The sequence below is a fragment of the Phocoena phocoena genome, chromosome 15 (genome assembly GCF_963924675.1).
Source record: "Phocoena phocoena chromosome 15, mPhoPho1.1, whole genome shotgun sequence".
Lineage (NCBI taxonomy): Eukaryota > Metazoa > Chordata > Mammalia > Artiodactyla > Phocoenidae > Phocoena > Phocoena phocoena.
The window spans coordinates 36,030,043-36,057,200 of record NC_089233.1 but is presented as its reverse complement, the minus strand read 5'-3'; the positions used below and the strand labels follow the sequence as shown (position 1 = coordinate 36,057,200).

The window sequence follows — 27,158 nt, the reverse complement described above, 5'->3', positions numbered from 1 at the left end:
ACCCCCCAAAACATGTGAACCAGGAAAAACTCACAGAGATTAACATTTCACAGAACAAAGAAAAAAAAAAAGAGGGAGGGAAAGAAGGGAGCCCTCCCCCCAGGATGCTGCCAGGGTTGGGAGGGAGGGCAGACAAAGACCTCCTCCCACAGCTCTGTTGGGGAGAAAGGGGGCACGTCCTGTGGCTCCAGAACTTGGGGTATGGTGGAATTCCCCAAAAAAGATTCACGGAGACCTGAAATGGAAGAGAATAATCAATGCAGAGGCCCCAGCAAGCCTTGGAGCTCTCAGAAGTGAGCCCAGCCCTAGAGTGTGACAAAGACACATACCTGGAGGAACGGTGCCGCACAGAGCGGGGGCTGGGCGTTTCCCTCCTGCGCTTGTGGCCTGGGGAGTGGCTGTCCCCACGCTGGCTTCTCCGGGAACCCCGTTCACTGCTGCTACAATGAAGGACAGACATGAAACCACACACAGGACACCACCAACCCTTGGTACCTTGGAGCCTTAGAACTTATTTTGCAGAAATCAGTGGCAGCCAGACTGGGCTACTGGCAGGACAGCACACACTGGCAACCCTACCTCTGCTGGTCCCGCGGTGAGGGCTGGGGTGAGGGGCGGCGGCGCTCCGCAGGCGAGTAGCTGAGGGACCGGGAGTCCCGGAGGGAGTCTATTGGCTTCCGGGGGCTGCGGGACCTGGGGATCAGAGTAGGTCCCCATAGTGCCACACTCTTTCAAACCCACAAGCCAGCACTCAGGACCACCCCCACCCCACCCCAGGTCCTGACCACCAAACCTCATACCACGCAGGGCCAACCTCAGACCCACCTTCATCCGCTCACTCACCCATCCGCCCGCACACCATCCACCGAGTACCCCAACAGGCGGGGCACGGGGTGCAGCGGGGGAGGCAAAGATAAAGACAGTCCCTGCCCTTGGAGGGGCTCAGTCTGATGGTGAAGGAAGGCCAAGGGAAGCTCGCTTGGCCCCACGTGTGGGAAGCAGCCCCGCAGGACCGATGTACATGGGGTCTGGGGACCCAGGGGAGGGAGACATGGGGCAGGGCAGGGAAGGGGCAAGGTAGTCTTCTTGAAGGTGCTGTTTGAGCGGAGTCTTGCAGAACGAGGAGTTCACCAGGCGGACAAGGGAATTCCAGGCAGGAGGAACAGCATGTCCAAAGGCATGGGGTTCTCCTTAGACTGCAAGGCGCTGCTGAGTGTGGCTGGAGCACAGGGCATGTGTGGGGGCGGGCAGGAGAGGAGAACACAGGGCAGGCAAGGCCAGTTGGTGAAGAGCCTCACACGCCATTCCCGCAGAGGTGGGGCTTTATCCTGCAGGCCACAGGGCGTCCCGGAAGGATTTGTGAAGGGAGTAACCAGATGTGCGTTTTAGAAAGATCCCTCTGGCTACGTGTGGAAGAGAATGGCGTGGAGGCAGGGAGACAGGGAAGAGGCTGTGGATAGAGTCGGGAGAAGATGACGGTGGCCAGACCCTGGCAGTAGCAACGGCGAGACTTAAAAGCTAGAATCCCTGGAACCTGGGACCAGGCTGCATGTCAGGGGCAGGGAGAGGAAGGAACCTAGGACTCCCCAATTCTGGCTTGAGCACCCACTTGGATGACAGCCCTCTGCCAGAACAGGGCACAACAGAGTAAGCAGGGAGAGGAGAGCCCCACTCCTACTGTACAAGCAGACACCACAGTCCAGCAGGGATCTCACAACCCAGGGTCACACCCCACCCCTTCCTTCTCAAGCAAGGCAGCACTCACCTCCGCTCGCCAGGGGGTGGCTTCTTGGGGCTTGCAGGTTTGGGCAAGGCCTGAGGGCCAGGCTTAGCAGGGGAGGGGGAGGAAGAAGTAGAGGAAGAAGAGGAAGACGAAGAAGAGGAAGAGGAGGAGGAGGAGGAGGAAGAGGAGGAGGAAGAGGACGATGAAGAGGAGGAGCTGCTGCTGGAACTGGAGCTGCTAGAACGCCTCTTCCGCTTGGCTGGGGTCGGTTCCTGAGGACGGCCCTCTCGAACAGCCTCCTTTGGGGCTGGGGTGGGGCTGGGGACCCTGTGGGAGAAGAGGGCGTCACAAGGAGACAAGCTGCCCCAGCCCCAACCCTACCTTCCTTGGCCTGGAGGAACGGCAGTGGGGGAGGGGTGCCTGAGAAAGGCCCGGAGCTCTCCGAGAGCCAGTGAGTGCATTCTCTGGAGAGCAGTGGCCCCAACTGACCCAACCTCTGCTAACACAAGCAACAGGCTGGGGCCCGCAGCAAAAGGGATCAAGGTTAAACCTCAAGAATGTCCCTGATGGAGGAATAAGGTCCCTGGGCTCAGGTGTGGAAGCCAGGCTGGGTGGTCTCCGTCCTCTCCGTCCTCAGAGAGGAGAGCCACAGCATGGGGAGGCCTCTGTGTGTGTGGGTTGGCTGGGGGAGGGGCCGTCCTGCCTGGAGGCAGGGAGAGGGATAGGATGACCTCTGAAGATCCTTCCAGCCCAGGGAGTTCCTCTTGAGGTCTAACTGCCATCCCTCCTGCTGTAAAATTAAGTCCATTTCCTCTAGTTCTGTCCTCTGTAGAGACGGAAAACTTATCATTATCCTCTAGAGAATTAACCTTCAGAGACTTTTACTTGTCCCATTCCTCCCCGCCCGTTAACCCCCACCCAGCATTCTCTTCTACCCCCAGCTTAAGGATCATGGTCCCCACACCTCCTCAGAGAGCCAAGAACCTCTGGATAGGGCTTCTCCCTCCCCACCCCCACCAACCATCCCCAAAACCTTCCCCGTAGAAGAGTTCTAAAAGTCCTCTCACCTCTTCAGTACTACCTCAGGTTGAGTGGGAAGGCTAGAGCCCTCCGAGTCGCTAGAACTGGAGCCAGAGGAGGAGGAGGACGACGATGATGACGACGACGATGAAGAGGAGGAGCTAGAGGAGGACGAGGAGGACGAACTCCGCCGCTCCTTTGCTGGCTGCAGGGCAGCCAAAGCAGAAGGCTGCTGGGCCTCCATAGAGGCAGTTGGTTCCCCACCCTCTGGGTGGAACACCCCAGGGATGGGGCCAGAGAGCATGCCATCGTGGTCACCAGCAGAGGATGTGGTCTTTGCCACCGTTCCAGAGGAAAGGGACTGAGACCCTGCTACAGGGGTGGTCTGGGCAAGCAAAGATCGGGACTGGTCAGAAAAAGCAGATGGCACAGGGGACCTAGGCCGATCCTGAGCTGGAGGAAGAACTGACTGTGAGGAAGCCTGTACCATTCTAGAGGCAGGAGAGGGAGCCCGCTCAGATGTCATTCTAGACTGGCTTGGGGCAGATGGTGGGGTTCTGGAGCCTGGGCCTCCTGGTGGGGTTCTGGACCTGGCTCGGTCAAGGAGTGGTGGTGAGGTTCTGCCACTAACGCGCTCATAGGCAGAGAGCGGCACCCTAGGGCTGGTGAGGTTTGCACCAGACAAGGCTGGAGCCATTCTAGCACTAGTGAGATTTGCAGGGGCCAAGGCTGGAGGGGTTCTTGAGCTGGCAATATTCACAGGAGCTGTGGCATGTGTAGATCTAGGACCCACCAGGTTTGCAGGGGCTGGAGCCTGTGGTGTTCTGGAGCTGGACGGATAGTTTGCAGCAGTCGGGGCTGTGCCAGAACCCGTGAGACTCAAAGCTGCCAAAGCAGCTGGGGTTCTGGCTCCTGCCAGGTTCACAGCTGGCGCTGTGGGGGTACGAGGGTCAGCAAGGTTCACGGCCGAAGGTGCCACTGCTGTTCTGGGGCTGGCCAAGTTCATGGCTGCTGCTGCAGCTGGCGTTCTTGAGTCAGCCAAGTTTACTGCTGTTGGGATGGCAGGTGCCCTGGCGCTGGCCAGGTTCATGGCTGCTGCAGAGGCTGCAGGAATCCTGCTGGCAAGGCTGGCAGCTGGGGCTGTTCTGAGACTCATGAGAGGCACTGGAGCTGGAACCTGGGACATTCTTGCAGCAAGGCCAGCTGCAGACATGGACGGAGGAGGCCGAGCGGTGCCAAGACTGATAGCCGTCAGGGCAAGTGCAATTCTAGACTGAGCATGGTTTTCTGGCACAGACGTTCTCGGGTGGTCAGGAATTCGGGGACCTGGACCATCCATCATGGAACCACCAGCTTGCTGCAGGACAGACATGGGTGTTCTAGAGCTGCCTAGGGGCTCAAGCATTCCAGGTGATCTACAGCGGTCAAGAGGAGTTGGTGACATGCTAGGACGACTGAAGCAGCTCATTCTGGAGCTATTGAGCGCTACTGGAGGTGTCCGAGAACCAGAATGATTTCTTGTTGCTGGAGGAGTAGCAGAACGTGAACGATCAGAACTGCTTCCGGACGCAGAACGCCTGCGGATAGCTGGAGGAGATCTTGTTAAGGACCGTTTGCCCCGAGTTGTTCGTGGAGTACGGGACCTAGAACGGCGGCGAATAGCAAGTGGTGAGCGACTTCGAGAACGCTTGCGTGCTAACAATGGGGTCCGAGACCTAGAGCGGCGCCGAAGAGCTAGAGGAGTTCGGGACCTAGATCGGCGGCGTGTCACTGGAGAGGTTCGAGAGCGAGACCTCCTTCGAGTTACCGGAGACGTGCGAGATCTTGACCTCCTTCGGGTGACCGGGGATGTTCTGGATCTTGATCTTCTGCGAGTGATAGGGGAGGTTCTGCTTCGAGATCGCCTTCTGGTTACTGGTGGGGTCCTAGATCTGGACCTTCTCCGAGTCACTGGTGGAGTCCTAGAACGGGAGCGTCGGCGAGTTGGTGTTCTAGACCTTGAACGACGGCGGGTTACTGGTGGTGTTCTGGACCTAGATCGCCTTCGACTCACTGGGGAAGCTCTTGATCGAGATCTTCGTCTAGTCACCGATGTCCTGGACCTTGATCGCCTCCGGCTGACTGGTGAAGTTCGAGACCTGGACCTCCGTCGGCTAACCAGGGGTGTTCTGGACCTGGATCGCCGATGAGTGGCTGGAGAGGCCCGAGACCTGGAGCGTTTCCATGGGGCTGGTGATGTGCGTGAGCGGGAACGCTTCCGACTGGTTGGGGGTGTCCGAGAGCGGCCTCTTCGGCGTCTAGAGGAGGTTCTGGAACTCTCCTGCCGGGCAGGAGACCTTGAATGGTAACCGGAGCCTCCCCTGCGACGCCGAGTAACCCGAGACCTTGACCGGCTCCGCTGTCTTCTCCGAGAGGTTGACTGAGAAGATCCAGACCTATCTCGACGACGGGTTGTTCTGGTTTTCTCCCTCCTCGAGCGGGAACGGGACCTCTGCAGCCCACGAGGCTTTGGTGAAGGAGAACGGCCTCTCCTTGAAGTTGTCTTAGTGCGTGGAGATGAAGCTGAACGCCGCCGGCGTGAGGATCTTGACTTTTCGGCTGGCTCTGGGGAAGACACTGAGGGACTTCTTCGGCGTCTTGGGGGAGTTCTAGAGCGGGTCTCTGGTGAGGATGATGCAGAACGGCTTCTACGGGAGAGCCTGGCCTTCCTAGTCAGCTCAGGAGACGATCGAGAGCTGCGACGGCGAGGGGGAGTACGAGACTTGGTCTTGGGCTCTGGTGATGACCTAGAACTTCTTCTAGTAGTTCTGGATTTGGGTGGGTGTTCTGGAGAGGACTCAGAACTGCTGCTTCCTTCAGGCGAAGGGCCTCTGCCTTTGCTTGATGAACCTGATCTGCTTCGTCTTGGAAGGACCCGAGGGACAGGAGCCTTGGGTTCAGGAGAGGAATCAGAACCACTCTGTGCCCTGGGTACTGCTCTTGGCTTATCTTTAACTTCAGGAGATGAGCCAGACCTACTACGCCGAGGAGAAGGCCGGGATTTGCTGTCGACCTCTGGAGATGATCCAGAGTGACTCATTTGTCTAAGTGGCATTCGTGTCTTAGCTTTAGAATCTGGAGAAGAGTCTGACTCACTTCTCTCCTGAGGCGATGAACTGGGTTTCCCATCAAGTTCTTGAGAAGATCCAGACCGACGTCTCTGGCCGAGAGGAGTACTAGTCACAGTCTTCTGTTCAACTGATGACTCTGACCCACTTCTTTCTCTCTGGGGGGTAAGACACTTATTGTTGAGCTCTGGGGATGATGGAGAATGACTCCTTGGCCTAGGAGTCTGAGGCAAAGCTTTTGCTTCTGGAGAGGAATCACATTCACTCCTTCCCCTGGATGGTGTTCTAGGTATATCTTTCATTCCAGGAGACGACCCAGATAGGCTGTGCCTTGAGGGAGTCCCAGACCCATCTCTAAGTCCTGGGGAAGACCCAGACCTGCTTCTCCTTGAGGGGGTTCTGGGTAAACCATCCTTCATTTCAGAAGATGCAGAACTACTTCTTTCCCTTGAGGGTGTTCTAGGTATAGCATCAAGTACTGGCGAAGAGACACTCTGATTTGAAGACATTCCTGCTTTTTCCACCGCATCTGGGGATAACTCAGAACTGCTGTGTCTGGAGGACCTTGTTGATTGTTCTTTCACATCTAGAGATGGATCTGTCTCCAGCTGATTAGGAAAAGGTCCATTCAAATCTTTAATCTCAGGAGAAAATCCAGTATTCATTTCTGCAAGAGGGCCAGAGTTTCTAAATTCTAAAGGTGATCCAAAGCTATTCTCTCTGGGAGGAGAGTCAGACAGTTCTTTATGTTCTGGAGAAAAGTGTGGCCCGCTCCAAGCTGAGGCCACTGCAGGGACTTCTTCCAAAGAAGCCTGTGACTGGCTTTGGTCAAGAGTCAAAGACATGGCAGATCTTTCTTCTATTTCAGGAGATGATTCAAAGTTACTTCCAGCCATTTCTTTAAGTTCTGGAGACAAATGGGGCAGGACCTGGTTTAAGGATTCTTCAGATTTCTCTACCACCTCCATTAATTCCTCATCTTGGCTTGGCTTAGTTAATGCACTACTTCGGTCTTTTGTATCTGGAGATGACTCAACACCACCTCTTTCCCTTGATGGAGTTCTAGGGGTGTCTCTGAGTACTGGTGAGGACTCAGGCCTATCCTGCACAGAAGGAGGACTCAATTTGTCTCTTGGTTTTGGAGATGATGCAGTAACATCCTCCTGAAGGAGTAAGCTCATTTTTTCTTTTGATTCAGAAGGCTCCAATGTACTCTGCCCCAGAAGAGATTTAGAGTCCACTGCAGGATATAGGGAAGAGTCAGAATGGGACCCGCTCTGCTCAGGAGACATTCCAGATTTCAGCCTAGGACCTTCTGACAATTCACTTCTATCTTGTCTTGTTGGAGATCTGGGTGCCAGCTCAGTGATTGGAGATGAGGACCTGGACTGGCCACCCTTAGGAGGTGTCTGAGATTTGGTCTGCAGATATGGAGATTCAGAATGACTCTGTCTCATTTCTGGACTTGAAGTACCAGATGTGGAGTCTGGTGAAGTTGGAGATTGTCCTTTCTGTTGCAGAGCTGAGGGTGGTGTGCAGGACTTTACTCCTGGACAGAGGGAGAAAGATCCAGAGCAACTCTGTGCTGATATATCTTTAGACTTCTCTTCGGAACATGGTGACTTTGATCCAGGAAGATTATGCCCTGGTGGAGTTTGGGGCTTTGCTTTGGGGCACGGCGAAGTAGACCCTGAGTGACTCTGTCTTGGTGGTGTTCCAGGTTTCACTTTGGTATCTGGAGAGGAGGATCTAGAATGGCTGTGTCTTTGCAACGATCTAGATTCTGTCTTGGAGCATGGAGACTCTGATCTGCTTTGCCTTGAAGGTGTTTTAGATGTCACTCTACTAGGACTTGGAGAAGAGAAGCCAGAATGGCTTTGGATTGGTGACGTTACTGCTTTCATTTTGGGTTGTGGAGATGATGACCCAGATCGGCTCCGTCTTGGAGGTGTGCTAGATTTCACTCTAGGAGGAGAAGACCCAGAGCAGCTATGTCTCGAAGGGGTCCTAGACTTCACCTCAGGATCAGGTGATGATTCAGAACGGCTCTGCCTTTGTGGTGTTGCAGATTGTTCATTTACCTGGGGACTTGTTACAGACTCTTGCCTTGGTGTTCCAGATTTCACGTTAGGTTGAGGAGATGAACTGGAATGACTTTGTCTTGATGGCGTTTTAGATTTCTGATTAGGAGGCGGAGAAGAACCAGAGCGACTTCGCCTTAGTGGTGTTCTAGATTTAGCTTTAGGTTGGGATGATCCTGAGCGACTGCGCCTTGGTGGTGTCTGAGACTTTTGTTTAGGGCGTGGAGAGGACCCTGAAAGGCTTCGCCTCAAAGACAAGCGGGATTTTACTTTAGACCTTGGTGAAGAGAGAGACCTGCTCCGCCTCGAAGAAACTCGAGATTTCTTCATTTCTGGGCTTGAGTTGGACCTGCTCCTTCTCTGTGATGCTCTGGATTTGTTCTTCCGCTCTGATGATGAGCCAGACCTGCCCCTTCTTTGTGGTGTTCTAGAGTGAGATCTTCCCCGTCTAACTAGACTTCTACTACGGGATCTTCCTCGTCTTGCTGGTGTCCTAGACTGAGATCTCCCTCTCCGGGTTGGTGTTCTAGAGCGTGACCGGCCACTTCGTCTAGCTGGGGTTCTGGAGCGCGACCGCCCACGCCTGGCTGGGGTTCTGGAGCGTGACCGCCCACGCCTGGCTGGGGTCCTAGAGCGTGACCTGCCACTTCTCCTGGCTAGCGATCTACTACGAGACCTCCTTCGTACTGGTGATCGGGTCCTAGATCTGCGCCTAGCAGGTGTTCTAGACCGAGACCTGCCCCTCCGGACTGGTGTTCTAGACCGAGACCTGCGCCTAGTGGGTGTTCTAGATCGTGACCTCCGCCTGGCAGGTGTCCTAGACCGAGATCTGCCCCTCCGGGTGGGTGTTCTAGAACGAGATCTGCCCCTAGTTGCAGGGGATCTAGAGTGTGACCTGCCTCGTCTTGCTGACCTAGACCTGCCTCTTCTCTGTGTATTTCTGCTCCTGGACCAGCCTGGTCGCTGAGGAGACCTAGAGCGGCCACGTCGCTGGGGGCTCCTAGATCGTCCCCACCTCTGTGCAGACCGGGACCTACGCCACTGAGGTGACCGGGACCGAGAATGACCTCTCTTGGTAGGGGTTCGAGACCGAGACCGCCCCCTCTTAGTGGTAGGACTACGGGACCTCCCCACTCTATGAGAAGGAGTATGAGAATGTGACTTATCCCGTTTTGTTCGGCCATGTGAGCGACTCTTGGATGCAGGAGAAGAAGAAATATCTCGGCGGGACCCAGGAGCTGGTGTAGGTTTAGGACTTTCAGGGGAAGAGCTGGCATGCCGAGAAACTTTGGTAGGTTGAGGGGAGGGCGGGCCGCTCTCTGAAGAAGATTGGGGAGGTTTCTCAGGAGACTTAGGTGGTGAATGGCCCTGGGCTGGAGACGCCTCAGAAGGGGGGTTCACTGGCTCCTGACTTAAGGGGGTTGTTGCAAGGGGTTGTGGGGAGCCGCCATATTGCTCAGCAAGGAGCAGAGTGGGAGCAGGTAGTTCTGGCCCTGTGCTGCTCCTTTCCGGAGAGGGGCTAGGTTGAACTGCAGATTTCTAAGAGTGAAAAAAGAGTAAGGATATGGGTATGTAAGCACCAAAACTTCCTATCACCTGTAAGATCCCAACACCCTTTCCTATGAAACTTTTCCTCTATGCACCCCATTATACCAACTGGTCCTTTTCCTCACCACAGGCAGTCACATTCATTCAATAACAAGAGATCACATAATATAAAACACAGTGAGAAACGTACGAAAACACAGTCTACAATCTCGAGTCTTCTATCCAGAGAAAAAACATAATGCAAACTAATATACTATATTTCACAACAGACAACCATTACAAAATGCTGAGTGCAAAAAAGAAGGTATTTTTAAATGGAAAGATAAAGCAGTTTCCCAAAATGACTGACTTCACGCTTAAAAAATAACTATGTTAAAATAAAAGAAAAAAAAGACAAAGATTTGAGTACGTGACTTATGTGAATAAAAAACCAGAATGAAGTACAGGGAAATACAGAAAGAGACCAAGTTATAAAAGCTTTAAATGTTAAAGTCAAGAGCAATAGGAAGTAAATTAAGTTTCTGAGATGATCCTACTTGCAGTTTGGAAAACCAACTCTGGGTAACATGGAAAACAGACAGGAGAGCTACAAATTTAGCAAAAAGCAATTAAAATTATACTGTGATTGTTGATGTAAGAAAACATGATTAGAACTTGAATTTCTTTTTTTTTTTTTCTTTGCGGTACACAGGCCTCTCACTGTTGTGGCCTCTCCTGTTGCGGAGCACAGGCTTCGGACACGCAGGCTCAGTGGCCATGGCTCACGAGCCCAGCCGCTCCGCAGCATGTGGGATCTTCCCAGACCAGGGTACGAACCCGTGTCCCTTGCGTCGGCAGGCGGACTCTCAACTACTGCGCCACCAGGGAAGCCCTAGAGCTTGAATTTTAATAGCAAGTATAAAAGAACAGGTACTGAATAGATCTTTCCAAAGTTGTGTTTTCAGACTGCAAGCAGCAACCCAGTGGGTTGAAAAGCTTTAATGAGCCACAACCAGCATTTAATGAAACTGATACTAGAGACACTATAAGTAGTAAAGTTAGGTGTAGTTCAAAAAATTTTTTTTGTTCCAGTTCTATCAACTTATAAGTACAAAGAAGACAGTGATGTAAAACTTACTAACACCCAGTAAAGTTTGAAAGCCACAATTCTAAAGGATTTGCAGATGAAAAAGAGAACTTTATGAATAACTGAGAGGAATGCAAGAAACAAAACCAGACCTTACTTCTCCCTTAACTTCACACACCTATCCTGAATCCACAGCCCTGCAAACCAAAGAATATCCATTAACTCAAGAACATACCTCCTTCTTGTCTTTATCTTTGTCTTCATAAGGGCTGCTAGGCTGCTTTGTAGAAGGCTCCGGGCTACTAGGCTGCCCTATGTTGGTGATACCTGGTTCCCTGGATGGTACATCTCCCTCCCCTCGACGCCCCGAAGCAGGGGAAGGACTTCGCCCAGTCAAGGTAGTAGTATGGGTTTTAGCTGCAGCACTTCGAGACCTGAGGGAGGTAATTGAGGATGGGAAAAGAGGAAGAAAATCAGTTCAGGGGAGAACAGAAAACCCCCTCCCCAGCTCCCATCCACCTTTCTTCAATATAACCCTCTTCCAAAGAACCTTCTCTTACTCACAGGATTCAAGTAACTCATATTGAAATTCAAGTCCAGTTCACTTTGCTCCTTCTCTTCTCAACATCAGTCCCCAAAAATGTTCTCCCTCTACCCCTTTATATTTACCTCCCCCAAACCTCCCAAAACCCTCCACCCAGTCCATTCCCTACCCACTTCATTCACAACTCACCTCTGAGCCCACCTCCTTCAGGAAGCCTTCCCCGATTAAGGAAGCCAGGGTAAGGATTCCTTCCTCCCCCAGACACCACGAACAAACCACCACCCTCCCTATTCTGGCAATCCATATATATCAGAACAAAACAAAAAATCACAAACAAAAGAAAACAAAAAACAAAAAACAAAAAAAAAAAGAGAAGGGGAAATGTATATGTCTGTCCATCCTGTTGCTTTAGCCTGTCAGCTCCTAGAGGGCAGGGACCGTGTCTTCCGAATGGTCTGTGCAGCGCCTAGCACACCGTGGGCGCTCAATAAATATTAAATTGATTAACCCACAAGTCCCTCTCCCTCCCTTCCTCCTGGACCACCCCTTACCGACTGCGGGAAGTATCTGAAGAGGAAGCAGAGTCTGCAGAAGTTGAACGGTGCACCCGTCGGCTCTTGGGGGCTGGTGTTGTACTTCGAGACCTGAAGGAAGACCACCACCACAGCTCAGGGTGCTGTCACACCTGCACTGGGTTCCCCTTATCCACCCTTCAACCTTTTACCAGTCAGGGACGTAACTGATTCTGCCCTATCCCCAGGTGGCACTCATCTACTCACTAAGCAAACTCCCCTCTAATTCACTCACCGCTTCCGCTTCTTGTCCTTAGATTTACGTTTGCTCTTTGGAGTAGGAGACCTGAGAAATAAGGCAAAATTATTTAAAATAAAAATCATTTTTAAAGAAAGAAAGAAAATGAAAAGTAAAATGGAAAGAACTGAGTTACTGACAGTAGAAGATCAAGGAACTGAGCTTTACCCCAAGAAAAAAAAAACCCCAAAGAGCCAGCAAGGCCATCAAGCAATGGCTCACCGCTCCATGTGCCACTATGTTCCCTATGCCACAAAGAGCTCTTACCTATGCTTCCTTTTCTTGGATTCAGATTCTGACCTGTTGGTAAAAAATAAGTAAAATTATTATTTTTTACCTAGGCCTGGACTCACCAAACCTCTCCAATTATTCCCACCTCATACCTGTGCTTCTTCTTCTTAGAGCTCTTCTTCCTCTCTCGTCGGGGAGAGCTGCTCTCTGACCTGCTAAATGTGGGTTCAGAAACAGGTCATTCAGCCTGCCTCCTTCCCTGGCCCACCCACTTATAATCCATCCCCAAAAAGGCTTCTAAAGCACAGAACAACTCCAATAGCACCAATGTGCCGATCTAAGCCCAGAACTTATTTACTCTCCAAGAGGCGTAGGTACCTCCCTATTATATAGCAACAAACCCCAAAATGGAAAGAACAACATAACTCCAAAATGCTGCTGATCAGTTCTGCAGAGGTACAGAATCAACCCTTCCCCACCGAAGCAGCACACATTATTTCTTCTACCAGCTGAGCCCTGAATGGTAACTCCCTCTACCCTGACTTTTCTGACAACTCTCTCCTACTTCCTAGAAATAAGAATACTCTCTTTCCAGAGAGAGAAAAAACATGACAGGTTTGGTCCTCTGGCTACTAGAATAGCTTTCCAACTAACTTACCGTCCTCTATCTTTCTTCTTTTTCTTCTTCTTTTGCTTTGGGGTTGGTGAGCGTGAACTGCTAGACTCCCGGACAAGGCTGAGGAAAGATGAAAAACGGCAGAGATGGGTGCTAAGACAAACTTTCTTAGACATTTCAACTTCAGAAAAACAAAATCTCAAGAATTTGAAAAGACATAGTCCACACACAAAAAATGGAGCAGAGTGCTTAGAATTAGGAAGAGAAACTGACACTTGACACTGGCTTCTTGGTCTTGTGTACCTGTAAGGTTTGGGTGGCTCAGGAACTGGTTGTTTAGCTTCTCGAGCACGACGCTGAGGATCAAAAGAGCTGCCATCCACATAGGAATCACTGATGCCAAAGGCAGCTCGGAGTCGCTCGTTCTTCTTCTCATTCAATTCTGCCAACTGGTGAGTCTCAGTTACCCTAGAGGAGAAAAGATCAAAGGTCTAAAGGAGATAGAGAACAAAATGCAGAGTCATATTCACACAAACAGCCATGAGAAAATGAAGACAAGAGCAGGGAGAAAGTCCAAACTAAACAGAGAGAACAGCAAAAGCAGAATAGAGGCCAGAGAAAATCGAGAGAGGGAAACACTCACGCTGGCCTCTGCCCTGGGGTCTCCTCCTTGCCCCCAGGGTTCACATCCTTCTCCAGCAACATGAGTCGAAAGGTCGCCACTTTTTCCTGAATCTGCTGTTCCTCGTACCTGGAGAACAAAAGCCTTCAGGGTTAGAGGGTGACTAGACACTCTCCCCAGTCCCAGGTTTACAGTTCCCTCGTTCCCAGCAGGATCCCTTCCCTTTCCATGCACACATACAATTTTTCACTCACTGTCACCCAAAGGGCCCTTCTATTAAATCCTGCTCTTTTCCTGTCATCTTTCTTCCCTCCACTAACTACACCCTCTAGAACAGTGGATTTTAAACATGCTACACTCCAGGGGCCAAGAGAGGAAAGTTAAGCAGGCAGAGTTCCAGGTGTTCCTCCCCAAATCCAATCAACAAGTCTTTCATTTCCTGGGATTCCAAAGGAACATGCATTATATGAAACGGGCGCCACTGCTGAAGTTTGAAAACCACTGCTCTAAAAGGTTTTCTGCCTTAATAGGTTCCTTTTCCAAAATCTCAATTCCCTATCCAACCCATGATCCCTTTTATCCGGGTATTATTCCAATTCCTGTTTTCCTGCCTTTGCTACTGTCCAAGGCCTCAATCCTTAAATCCATTTACCTTCCTTTTCTCTACCAATGACAACACATATCAGCTTACCTAGCTAGCTCTTGTCTCTTCCCTGGTCTGCTTCCCCACCTCTCCCTTAAAGCACATATTTGCTTCTCAATGGCCCCCCTCTTTCCCCATGTGCCTCCATCTAAATATCTCATAAAAGCCTCCCTTTTATATCCCAGACACAGGTTCCTCATCTCTCACTTTGAACTGTCCCTTAACTCCTTTCAATCCGCTAGCTCCTTTACCTCCTCCCCTCCTACAAGTCCTCTCCAGGCCTCTTTCAACCAGCCCTAAGCTCCCTACATCCCACCTAACTCCCCCAGCTCTGCACTCACTCAGTGCTTGGCTCTCCCCCAGCCCTCCCTCACCCCTGCTCTTCCATCATCTCCTCCAGCTCGAGGCATCGCAGCTCCACGCGCCGCTTGCGCTCGTGGTCCAGGATGTCAGGATTAGGCCGCTTCACCAGGGCAGCCTCCAGGCGCCGCAGTTCCTCCTCTCCCTTGTAGTCAGGCCGCTCACCGCGGCGGCCCCGCACCAGGGACAGGTTGCGCTGGACGTAGCCGTTGGTGCCGCTGCCCCGGGGCGTCGGCAGCCCGATCCCGTTGTACATGGCCCCGTGCCCGGGGTGGGGCACCACCGCTCCTGAAGGGGAGCGGGGAGACACGGGTCAGGCCCCTGGCCCCAAACTAGCCACTTACCACCACCCAAATCCCTGCTCTTCTTCAACCCTACTTCAGCATGTCTCTCCACACTAAACCTCCTTTAGCTGCATAATCCTCCTGGTCTCCTAAAAAAACCTGTTCTTCATCCTTCCAGCACTGCTTTCTTTCCACCAAATCATAGCCCAGCTCTTACAGCCTTTCCCCACAATGTCCAAGAGCCACTCTTGTTTTCACCTAGCTTTCCTGTTTCCACCCAAAACAAAGATCCCATTTCTCCCAAATTTCTCCACACTCTCTCTTTATTCTCCTTTAGCCCCAATATACACAACTGGTATCTTCACCAACTACTCTAATTCCTAACCCTGGCAACTGACTGAGGCCTCCAAACAGGGCACAACAAACACCAAACGAAGATCTGTGGCACCCAAAGGCCTGCAGTCCAAGTCTAGACTCTTCAAGAACTGACCTAAGCATTTCAGGCTCCCCTGAAGGTAGCCAGAAATTATGAATACAATCTGACTGAACAGCCCCTAGATATCCAAAAGGTGGCCCAGACTAAAGGTCAGCATGCACATCAGAAACACATGAACTTTGGATATGTAATCCTCTTATACTTCACCTCTTAAGTAGGGGTCATTTCCAATCAACTATCCTGACTAATAATATATTCCTTCAATTTCCTTCCCAATAGGATTTCTCACATGGTTTGTGGCTCACCGAACTCTCACTAGCTCCTGTAAAATATTACATTTTCAACTCAATGCTCTAAATACACCAAACAAGCCTCCTCTGTTCCAACTGTCCCCATACCTCCTCTACATTCCTTCCCCTACACTTACAAAAACGCCACTCTTCATACCTCACTTTCATTAATGTCAAACTGTCAACTTTCCCTAACAGTCTCGTTATCTCATTTCCTAGTTTTTCTCTTCCAGGCCATCCTTAACCCTCTCATTATCACGTGCCTCCTACCAGGTTCTATCCTCTCAATCTGTCCCAACCCCAGCATGACTCTGAAGAGCCCTCTAACCCTAGTTTTACTGATTAGATTTCTTGGCTACGTATACTCTATTCCTTTCTCCAGCTACATGTACTCTGTTTTTTTCTCCAACTCATCCTGTCCGAGATAGTTTCACATGGGGAAATGTGTGAGGGAAAATGATCCCAGGAAAGAACCCAAGGGACAAAGTGGAGAGATTAGTGAAAGTAAAGGGGAAAAACATAGAACTGGATAAAAGAAAAGGCTTCATTTTAAAAATTCTGAAAGAAACATCATACAAATACCTGGAAGAATGTACTAAAGCCCCCCCCCCACCATACAGGGAGATGCTGAATGAAAGGGAGCTAGGACAACTCTAGAACAGTTTGGAGCCCCTTACCCCCCAACTCTAAGGCTGGTCCCTGCCCAATCCCAGTTGCAGACTCTAGAGATCTGAAAGCAAAACAAAATGAAATAACAATACTGGGTTAAAGGAGTGACAAATGATGCTAAATCTATGAAAGGCAAATGGAACTGTGCAAAGAAATGAAAAATTTCTTTACAGCACAAGAAATCTTCCAACCCTCACTTTTATTTTCTTAAATTTTCTCCTCCCTATTCTAAAGCTAGGCCTTCTTTGGCTCTCTATACCCTACCCAGTTTCTGCTTCCCTTGCAGAACGCTTCTGACCTGCAATCAATTCTTCAGCTTAACCATTCACCCACACTTCCATACCACCTCACACAATAATCCTCCCACTCCCTGAAAAAGGATAACCAGCAGCTGCTAAGCAAAGGATATTAAATCACAACAGACTGGAGAACTTTTATGGAATGAGCCAAAAAAGAAGGAAAAAAAAAAAACCCAAACAAACAGAAATACCACAGCATCTAAGACAGTGCTCAAAACACTAAAAGGATGGATGGACCAAAAAGTGTATTAACAACACAATCACCAAAACCTAAATAAGGACACTTAAACTGGGGTCCAGGACTGTGGGGTATGCAAAAATCACCCAAGCTAAAAGCTGACAGTAAAAGCTGCAAAAAAAAAAAAAAAAAAAAAAAAAAAAAAAAAAAAAAAAAAGACAAAAAGGAGTTTTTTCTGTTGGAAAATTATCACGATGCCCAACTAACCAGGCAGAAGGGGGTCTTGAAATTCAGTATTATGGTAGTCAAGAAAAAAAACGCACCAAAAAGGGAGGAGTGTGCGCAAGAAAATGGACAAAAGTAATAAGCACAACAAGCTCAGCACTGGGGCACTGTAGTAGCTGAGGAGACACTATGAAACCCCAGAAGCTAAAACACTAGCTCAGGAAGAGACCTCGACTCACACTCAAGAGGAAACACAACTCTTCAATTTTTGACCCAGAAGATATCTTAGAAAAGCGTCCGAGTGAAAACCAAGGCCTAGAAAAGTTGTGTGCCAAATAATGACAAAGTCCAGCGTTTTCTCCTCAAGGAAGGGCTGGCAGCCTCCTCCCCAGCCGTAACACAACTTTGGGGGAGATGATGAAAAAGTGCAAGAAAGAAAGGAGCATGTAATCTGCCTTTACATACCTAAACCAAATACGTAAATTTTTTAAAAAACGTTTAGAATCCTTCTCTTCCTAATACCTCATGACAGACAGTAATGAATCCAAACTGCCTAACTCTCCCGGACATCTAGTTCAAGGCCTTCTCTGCACTGGCTGAGCGGCCAAGGCCTATTTTCAGCCTTGAGAAATGGGGGAGGGGGCTGCGCGGCGCCCCATAGTATGGGAGGCTCCGGGCCCGACCCCAGGCCCCCGGGAGGGACGGGTAGGCCGGACGCCGGAGAAGCGCGGGGGAAAGGAGCCGGCAGCGGGCCCCGGACGCCGCAGCCCCCTCCTCGCCGAGAAAATGTCGGCAAAGACAGCTGCAGGAGGGCCTCCTCGCCGCACGCGTCGGGGAAGGGAGAAGCCGAGTCGCGCGCTCCCCCCTCGAGAGCGCGCGCGAGCCCGAGTGCAGTCGGCGGCGCGCGCCGTTGCCATGGGGGAGGGAAGAATAAAAGCCCGCGCGCGACAAGAACCGCGAGAAGGGGGGAGGGGAGGCAGACCAGCAAGGACGTCCGCGCGCGAGCTAGGGGCGGCGAGCGCGCGTGCGCGCGGCGGCCTGAGCCGTTCTCCGCGCGCTTTGGCCTTGCGCCGGGGCCGCCGCCCCTCCCCCACCCAGCTCGCGCGCTCTCTCACCCGCCGCCGCCGCCTCCGCCCGCCGCCTCCGAGGGGGAGAGGTGCTGCCGCTGCCGCTGCCGCTGCTCGAGCTCCTCAGTCCCTCGGGGCCTGGAGCCGCCGCCTTGCCTCGCCGGCCCGCCCGCCTCAGCCAACACCGCCGACTCCTCGCTTCCTCCGGGGCCGCAGCGGACTCCGACTGCGCCACTCGCACCCCGCCTGGGCCGCGCTGCACGTCAGCACGACCAATTATGTGCGTCAGCACGCAGCTGCGCGCGTCGCAGGGCCTGCCGGGAACCGTAGTACGCCCCGCGGCCTTGTGCGCAGGCGCCGAAACCGCACCGGGAAGTGTAGTTTCGTAAGGCCCGAAGGAGGTTCAACTCTGTCGTCGAAGAACTACGATTCCCGTCAGCCAGTTGCGAGGAAGGTCTGGGGGTAAGACCGGAGCAAACAACGCATTCCAGAGACTTTCCACTAGGGGGCGGGAGGACACAGGGCCTAGCGACGCTAGCGCTCTCCTCGGCCGCCCACCTTCGACCCAGGTCATCCTGGGAGTTGTAGTTCTAGCGTGGCATGGAACCCGTACGTAGCTTCGCCCTCCCTGCCCCCACGCGACCGCCATTTTGTCTCCCCGTGTTGGGAGGCGATGAGCCCGAGCCCACTGATACAGCTGTTTGCAAGTGATCGCAGGCTTCCTGGGGCGAGCCCGGGGCCGCGCCGCACCCGTCCTTCTGCACCCAGGAGAGCCCGCCCCCCAGACCCCGGCCAGCGGACACCCCCGGAACCCCAGAGCCCAGCTACAGGCCCAGGGCCTGAGCCAAAGGCTGAGCCAGGAGGCCGTGGTGTTCGCAGCTTCCAGCCGCTGAACCCGGCCGGCTGCCCCTGGGGAATGATTTTTTTTATGATCTCCGAGTAAGGCGCCCAGGCAGCGATGTGATTTTCGCCTACAGAACCTGGGACATGTTATATACGTCGTGGGTGGGCAAACGCGTTACAAACACCCTTAAGTTTTTCACCCTTCTGCAGAATGTCTTAGGTTAATGGTTTTAAGTCCGTTTTCTTTGAGCCTGAGAACCAGCCAGTCTCCCTCAGAGCAGACTTTGAAGAAGCTAGGCTTCGCAGGCAGGCCAACATTTTAACCTGACCTTGGGCTCGCACTCAGCAGTCCTGGCACCCTCAACAGGACCCAGCACGTGGCAGACACATAATGAACTGTAGTCCGTTTGAGTTTGATTGTGTTTAATGTTAGTTTTCTTTGTAACCAGGGAAGGATAAAGTCATCTCAGACGCTGTAACTGGGCCACCCACCACTTGGCGTAGGAACTGTAGCTTCGGTGTACGGTGCCCGGGATGTTGTAATCTTGCCTCTGAACTGCGGCAAGTGCTTCCATGAGCTGGATGAACCTTTGGGGTAATTTATGGCAAACTGGCAAAGCCTGTGTCTTTTCTGGGCCTAAGCTGGTGTTTCTGAGGTTGAGGGTGAAGGTGGTGGTTTCTTAAAACCCACCACCTTCAGTGAGACCCTTCCCTGTAATCAAATTCCCAATGATGTTATTCCCTGTATTTACTGAATATTTTGTGCTAAATTCTGTACATGAATCACTGCAGTTAATGCTCGTGACAATCTCCTTTTCCTATGGGGAGAACTATGAATTCCTTTACATATCCACAGCACAGTTTTCAAAATATGAAAAGTAACATGGAAATAATACTATAATCTACAAACCTTATATAGAGGTGTTATCAATTGTTCTGATAATATCCTTAATCACAAAAGAAAATTCAAAATCATGCATGTTGCATTCTTAGACTCCTTTAACATACTATAGATACTCTTTTGCACTTTACTGTTTTTCACTTAGCAATATATCCTGGAAATCATTGCATATCAGTTCACAGAGATGTATGGATGGACTTTTATTTAACCACTCTTTTATATATGAGCATCTAAATTGTTTCCAATATTTTCTAATTACAAACCATGCTGCAATGAGTAACCAGGAGCATATGTATTTTCATATTGTTAGCGGGTATTTCTTCAAGGTAAATTCCTAGAAGTGGAATTGCTAGGGCAAAAGGTAAAGACAAATGTAGTTTTGTTAGTAAGGACAGAGTCCTCTCAGTAAGGGTTATACCAGTTTGCATTGGCAAAATATGGGAGGGCCTACTTTCCTACTACCTCACCAACAGAATACATTTCTGTGCTTTTCCATTTTTGCTAACCTGATAGGTGAGAAATGGTATTCTAGTGCAGTTGTTTTGTGTGTGGTAAAATGCACATAAACATAAAATTTACCATTTAAACTATTTCTGAGTGTACAATTCAGTGGCATTAAATACATTCACAGGGACTTCCCTGGTGGTCCAGTGGCTAAGACTCCTCGGTCCCATTGCAGGGGGCCTGGGTCCGATCCCTGGTCTGGGAACTAGATTCTGCATGCATGCCACAGCTGAGTTCACATGCCGCAACTAAAGATCTGGCTCAGCCAAAATAAATAAATAAATAAATATTTTTTTAAAAATAAATATTTAAATACATTCACAATGTTGTGCAACCATCACCACCATCCATTTCCAGAAGTTTTTCTTTTTTTTTTTTTTGCGGTACGCGGACCTCTCACTGTTGTGGCCTCTTCCGTTGTGGAGCACAGGCTCACGGATGCGCAGGCTCAGCGGCCATGACTCACGGGCCTAGCCGCTCCGTGGGATGTGGGATCTTCCCTGACCGGGGCACGAACCCGTGTCTCCTGCATCGGCAGGCAGACTCTCAACCACTGTGCCACCAGGGAAGCCCTCCAGATGTTTTCCATCCCCCAAACTGAAACTCTGGACTCATTAAAGACCAGCTCCTCACTCCCCCCTCCCCCCAGCCCCTGGTAACCTCTATTCTATCTTCTGTCTCTATGAATTTGTCTATTCTAGGTACCTCATTGTATGGTCAGGCCACTCGAGATGGCTGTTCTCTTGCTCTCTGTATATTCCCCTGCCCGACCAGTGCCTGCTTCACCTATATCTTAAGCACATGACTGACCTTCCTACGTACTTGCTCCAGGCCCCAGCTAGTGATTGTTCTTATCAAAGGGGCAGTGAGAGGCGTGCCCCTATAACTGGTAATCAAACCTCCCACCCCTCCCCACAGAGAAGACTGCCATTATGTCCTGCCCACCCTCAGCTGCGCACGGTGGGGATCTGCTCCGGGACCTTGCTTCAGACATGTAAGATCCCCCCTATCCATTATTATTATTTGTGTGTGTGTGTGTGTGTGTGTGTGTGTGTAAGCCAGCTTTGTTTTTTGAATTTTATTTTTTTATACAGCACGTTCTTATTAGTTGGTGGTGTGATTTAGGAGATTGAGATTGACATATATACACTAATATGTATAAAATGGATAACTATAAGAACCCCCTATCCATTAAACCTTTGACATCTGTGTTGATGACTCTGGGCTCTTTCTTCATTCTTAAAGCTAGGCAAGTGCAGGCATTGTAGGCCTGTTGTGTGCAGCCCAACACTCATAGGGTGGAATCATAAAATATCTGTCCTTTGGTATCTGGCTTCTTGTACTTAGCATAATGTCTTTAAGGTTTATATTGTAGCATGTATCAGAATTTCATTCCTTACTATGGCTGAATAATATCCCACTGAATGTATATATACCACATTTTGTTTACCCATGTGTTCACTGATGGACATTTGAGTTGTTTCCACATTTTGGCTATTGTGAACAGCGCTGCTATGAACGTTACTATGCAGGTCTCTGTGTGAACAAATGTTTTCCTTTCTAGACTCTAAAGGTGGACTCTTCTCCGGGTTCCCAGCCTCTGGGCTTCCCCTCCAACCTTCATGGGACCCCCAAAAAGATTTTTAAATTTTCCTTTGAAACTTCATTTGTATCCTACAGTGTAGTAGGTTGACTAGTGGCCCCCCAAACTTCATCCAGAACCACAGAACATGACCTTACTTGGAATAAAGGGCTTTGCATAGGTAACCAGTTAAGGATCTCCAGAAGAAATCACCATGAGTTTGGAGTGGGTCTTCAATCCAGTGACTGATGTCCTTAAAGGAAGAGGAGACGCAGAGATGCACAGGAGAGGCCATGGGAAGATGGAGGCAGAAATTAGAGTGGTGCAGCCACAAACCTAGGAATGCCAGCAGCCACCAGAAGTTGGAGGGTGGGAGGCTCTGCAACACCTCAATTTAGGACTTCTGGCCTCCAGATTGTGACAAATTCCTGTTGTTTTGTGCCATGCCGTTTGTGACATTTGTTATGGCAGCCCCGTGAAACCTCATCCATATAGGTAAGCCATAGTCATTGTAGAAAACGAGAAAATACAGATAAGCGAAAAGTCAAACCGCACAGAGGCAATTCCCTGCCCCCAGAAACAACCACAGTTAACACTTTAGCGTCTATCTCATCAGAGTAAGATATCTAAAATGCAACCTTCTGAAATGCTTAAAGTTCTCCCAAATGCCTTCAGGATAAACTCTCAAACTCCTTAATAGGGCCTCAGAACCAGGCCTTTTTGTAGCCTCTTTTCCTTCTACTTGAAGAAGATTCAACGTGCACACCTGCCTCTGCTTGTTCCCCCAGGCGGACAGGCCTTGCCAGTGCCTTCAACCTCTGATTCCCTGGCCTCCTCGCAACACCCCAGTGGAAGCACTCCTCCTTCTGGAACTTAAGCTGCTGGCCCACCGGAGCCTGAGGTGCTGGTGACCTCTGGGGCAGGGGTGAGTGGAGCCTCTCCCACCTCCACCTCTTGATTTCTGGACCCAGGAATCCTGGAGCTGCCATTCCACCCAAGGCAATACAGACCATAAATAAACAAATAATAGGCAATTACCAATCATGGGAACAGCAGGGAGGGTGTAAATGGGGTGGGAGGGCAGGAGGTCTCGAAAAGGATCTCACCCTCCCTTCCAGAGGGAGACCAGGCCCCAGCAGGAGGGCAGCTCCCAGGGCTGATGTTGAGGCACACTGGGCCAACTGTGAGGGTTTCCAACATGGTCTTTTGATCTGGAGGTCCCCAGTCCCAGCTCGCCCCCTCCAACAGGCCTGTAAGCATGGTGCTGGCCAGGCCTGGTAGCTTCCAGGCCCTGTGTGGGCTCGATGGCCTGGCTGGGACCAGGTAGCCTCAGCTCAGGTTGAGGGGGGCACACACCAGTCAGAGTGTCTGCCTGAGCAACCTCCCAGCAGCACTCGGCCCCCGAAGAAACCTCGGATCCAAGGCCCTGGAAGATGACCCTGATCTTGTGCCCAGGACAGGACCCTGATAAGGGAAGCCCTTCCATGGACAACAAGGGTTGTCCTGGTCCCGAGCTTTCACAGGCACTGCCTCCTTCCCTGTGGCCGGCAGTCCTTGTGCAACACGCCCTGGCCCAGGGCAGCACCGTGCTCCCCATCCCTTCCTTCTCGGGGTGGATGCTGTCCGTAATTTGGGGGTTTCTAGAGCTTTTACAGCACTAACTTTATTTTGTTAGGACTGCATATTTAGTCTCTTTGGAGAGGTTAGCAGTTGAGGCTTTATGAAAATTCAGATGAATTATGACTGCCAGACGTGGCACTTTTTTTTTTTTTAATTTTTGGCCATGCTGCATGGCATGTGGGATCTTAGTTCCCCAACCAGGGGTCAACTGACATCCCCTACAGTGGAAGCATGGAGTCTTAACCATTGGACCACCAGGGAATTCCCCGCCACTTTTTTATTTTAAAAAATACTGAGGAAAAAACCCCCAAACACTGAAAAATAAAAGATCAACCAAAATCCCATCACTTAAAAATTATAAACATATTTTATAAAAATATAAAGCGGTACTCCCCCAACTGGTACCCTCACACCTCAGAGCCCCCAGAGCCTTGGTGGGAGCCGCTCCCTGGAGGGGTCACAGAGTGCCGTGCCAGCTGAAGATCAGAAGGCGACATCCATGCATGCATAGTGTTGGCACAAGTTCATAATATGAAAAAAAATGGGAAAAAGCTAAATACCCATCTATAGGATATTAGTTAAAGTAACGGTGAAACAACCTCATGTTAAGAGAGGAACTCTATTCTCCTGGTTGTCAAGGCACACGTATCAGGCAGGCTGCATTCTCCACAAAGGTAGGTAGTTAGATGCAGAGATACAGGGATGGTGGGTGGTGGACGGCAGATGGTAAGATGAGTGGCATTTTGTATGTGTCAGGGACCCTGGGCCCCCCCCACAGGACCTGTCCCCAGGAAGCCTCAGTCTCCCTCCTGCTAGCCCTCCCCAGGACACCCCTTGGTCACTGCCTTCCCAAGCCCAAGTAACACCTCCTCCAGGAAGTCTCCCAGGACTGAAGGCTCCCAGCTGCGAGCTCCCAGGGTAAGCATCTCCTGCCAAAAATGTTGGCTCCCGGGATTCTAATGAGTATGAGCTGGGGGCTACAGACTGAGAGGGCAGGGATTGGACATAGGGGCTGCACTTAAAGCTGTGCTTACACAAGGAGCTCAGCCTCCTCTCCAAAGGGCTCAGAACTGTGGAGTCTTTGGCCCCACTTCCTGCAGCTAGTGGCCCAGTGCCTCTACATTCCTCCTCTACCAGCCACATGGGAAGCCTGCCCAGGAGCTGGGTGCTCCCTCTCCCCCTCACCTGCACCCACAGTGCCCTTAGTTGTCCCACAACTAGGTACATCTTAAATGCTTTTATTGTAGAGCAGGTGAAAGAGAAAATGAAATGAACCATCATAGCCTCAGAAAAATGTCACGTGGTTTCAGTGAAGCCACTGTTTTTCTAAGAAGCCGTCATGCGGGCACAGGAGGGAGGAGCAAGGAAATAGCACGCCCAAGTCCATTTCGTGTCCTGGCCTAGCTAGAGGCTAAGAGCCAGAGAGGAGAGAGCTTGGCTCTCTTCAGAAGGTGAGGACCCGGTGCCGGGCAGGGGACCAGGGTGGGAGAGCTGCCCCACCAGCATGTGGGGGTACCTTTGAACTCGCTAGGGAGTAGGGGAAATTGGGCAGGGAGTGTGAGTGGGGCAGGGGAGGGAGGGTGCCAAGCTGCTCCTTCCTCTGCACCCAGCAATCCCTGGGGTCCCCCACCCCACTGTCACCTGCCAGAGGACCATCCCCCTCAAGTCAGCTCCAGGCTTGTCCCATGGCATGTTCTCAGGACCAGAGGATCCTGCTGGGAGCAGTGAGATGGGGGAGGGGGACATCAGGATCCTGAGCAGGAACAAAATTTCAAAATTGCCTGGTGGACGTGAAAAGGGGCAGAGTGGGGGCGGGGGTCAGGGAGCTGCTGGTGGGTGTTCCCAGATGACATGGCAAGCAGAGGAGAGGGGCCCAGTGGCCAAGCCTGGGGCTGCAAGTTGGAGGGGGCAGCTGGAGGAGGCTGAGGAGGATGGGCAAGAGGAGAGGGCAGAAGGGAGGGGGCCAGACCAGCGGCTGCAGGAGCTCACTCAGGAGACAGTTTCCTGAAGTGGGTCAGGGTACAGGTAGCCATGAGGGCTGACCCCAGGGGAAGCTGTCACCAACCATAGGCCCAAAGGGGCCCTGGGAGGAGTCCAGCCAGAGCTGTAGCCTGGAAGGAGTGAGGCCAGGAGCAGGACAGCCACTGGCCGAGTGGGGCGAGGCAGGACATGTGACCCTCCTCCTCTCAGCTCCAGCCTTCTGCCGCTGCCTCCCCTGTCAACACCAGAAACCAGAAACCAGAACTGCAGAGACCCAAGGCCCCTGGCAGAGCAGGGATGTGGGGTGGGTGGAGGGAGCAGGCGCTGTGACAGTCCCTGGGGTGTGTTCCCTTTGCGGCTGGGGAAGGTGGCTCTGCAGGGCTGTGGGGAGGCAATGGGCCCCCAGCCCAGAGTCCTGAGGGGGATGTGAGCATCCCCAGGCCTGTGGAGGGACTCCTGAGCCCAAGGCCCTGGGCTCAGCCTCTGGGGAGGGGATCCCCGGGGGTCTTGGGGAAATCAGAGTGTGTGGGAAGGAAGATGACTAGGCATGTCCCCGCCCCACACACAGGGGTGAGCTCTGATATCTTGAGAAGATGGTGGCAGGAGAGATGCCCACGGCAATGGCCATCAACATGTTGAGAGACATGTCCCCCCTCGCAATCAGCCAGGCCTGACCAGGCCCAGCCGCCAGCTACCAGGACAAGAACAGGACCCTGGTTGCTTCCAGGACAAATAAAGTCTCCAGGGATGGGGGGAGGGGTAGGGGGCTGCTTCCCCTGGACTGAGACCCCAAGACATCCCCAGCTACAGGCCAGGAGCTTCAGGGGACCTGAGGGACCCCTCAGCCTCCATCCCCTGCCAGGGGTCCAGGCATGTCTGGAGCCGTGCTTGAGGAGCCAGAGGGACCCCCTCCCCCCAGACCCTGGGGCCTGTACCTGGCTCACCTGGAAGCACTCCCTGCAGCCAGCCCTGTCCCAGGTGCCACAATATGTCCACTTGTTTCCTCCCACCAGCCCAGGGGGTGGAGGGTGCCATCTCCATGAGCTGTGAGGAGGCAGAGCTCTGAGGGGCCAAGTCACTGCCCTGAGGCCACCAGATTGTCACTACAGAGGGTGGGGTAAGGCTGGCATCTACCTTGGAGCCCATTCTTTCTGCTCAGCTGGGGAGGGGGCATCTCGAGTGTCCCTGTCTTTTCTCTGGTTCCTGCCCCCGTGTCAGCCTGGGACCCTGAGCCCTACAGTCCCCTTACTGTCTCCATCCTGTGGGGTCACCCTGCCCCGTTTCCTCTGGCCCTGAAATTAACGGCCTCCGGGTCGGCAGTGTGGCACACTGTGATAATAATGATTGACGGGATGGCCTTATACAGCTGGATGAAGAGCAGAGCAAGCCGGAGCTTGCACCGTGGGAGGTCCCAGGGTGGCTGGAAGTAGGGGTCAGGGAGTGCCTGAGTAAGAGGGAGGCCTGGGCATGGTTTGGGGGAGGCACAAGTGAGGTGGCGAGAGGGTAGTGGGAGACCCCCTCCCTTGGCCTGGCCGCCCCACCCAACTGGCCACCATTGTCCTCCTCCCATGGTCAATTCTGGGCCCTGCCTGACCCCACCCCCATACCCTAAAATGTATTGACAAGAATCCTCTCCAAGCCCCCTACAGGCAGGAGAGCCCACCTTCCTGGGGATGGGAATGCTGTGAGGCAACATTTTACCATTGAGGTATGAACAAAGTCAATTTGTGGGCAAAAATAAAAATTCACTGAATGCACATGTATTCAGTGCCTACTGTGTGTGCCTGACTCTTTTCCAGAAGTGGGCTCCAAATCCCAGGATTCTTGGTCCTTTGAGGCCCAGCTCCAACCCTAGCAGCCCTGGGCCCTCCCCACGCCCAACCAGCCCCGACCTGGCCCTTCATCAGGG

At 51.9% G+C, this 27,158-nt stretch overlaps 1 protein-coding gene across 1 annotated transcript; it reads right to left on the bottom strand.

Annotated features, from left to right (window-relative positions):
- Window positions 1-225: 225 nt before the first annotated feature.
- Window positions 226-18,086, bottom strand: SRRM2 (serine/arginine repetitive matrix 2). Its single transcript, XM_065893223.1, has 15 exons — window positions 17,868-18,086; window positions 14,386-14,659; window positions 13,390-13,497; window positions 13,050-13,214; window positions 12,789-12,866; window positions 12,283-12,345; window positions 12,167-12,199; window positions 11,897-11,947; window positions 11,641-11,733; window positions 10,781-10,979; window positions 2,791-9,470; window positions 1,766-2,050; window positions 580-693; window positions 330-440; window positions 226-235 (listed from the first exon to the last, which is right to left on the bottom strand). The coding sequence occupies exons 2-15, from the start codon at window positions 14,625-14,627 to the stop codon at window positions 226-228; spliced, it is 8,232 nt and encodes a 2,743-aa protein (XP_065749295.1). The 5' UTR covers window positions 14,628-14,659; window positions 17,868-18,086.
- Between the last annotated feature and the right edge of the window lie 9,072 nt (window positions 18,087-27,158).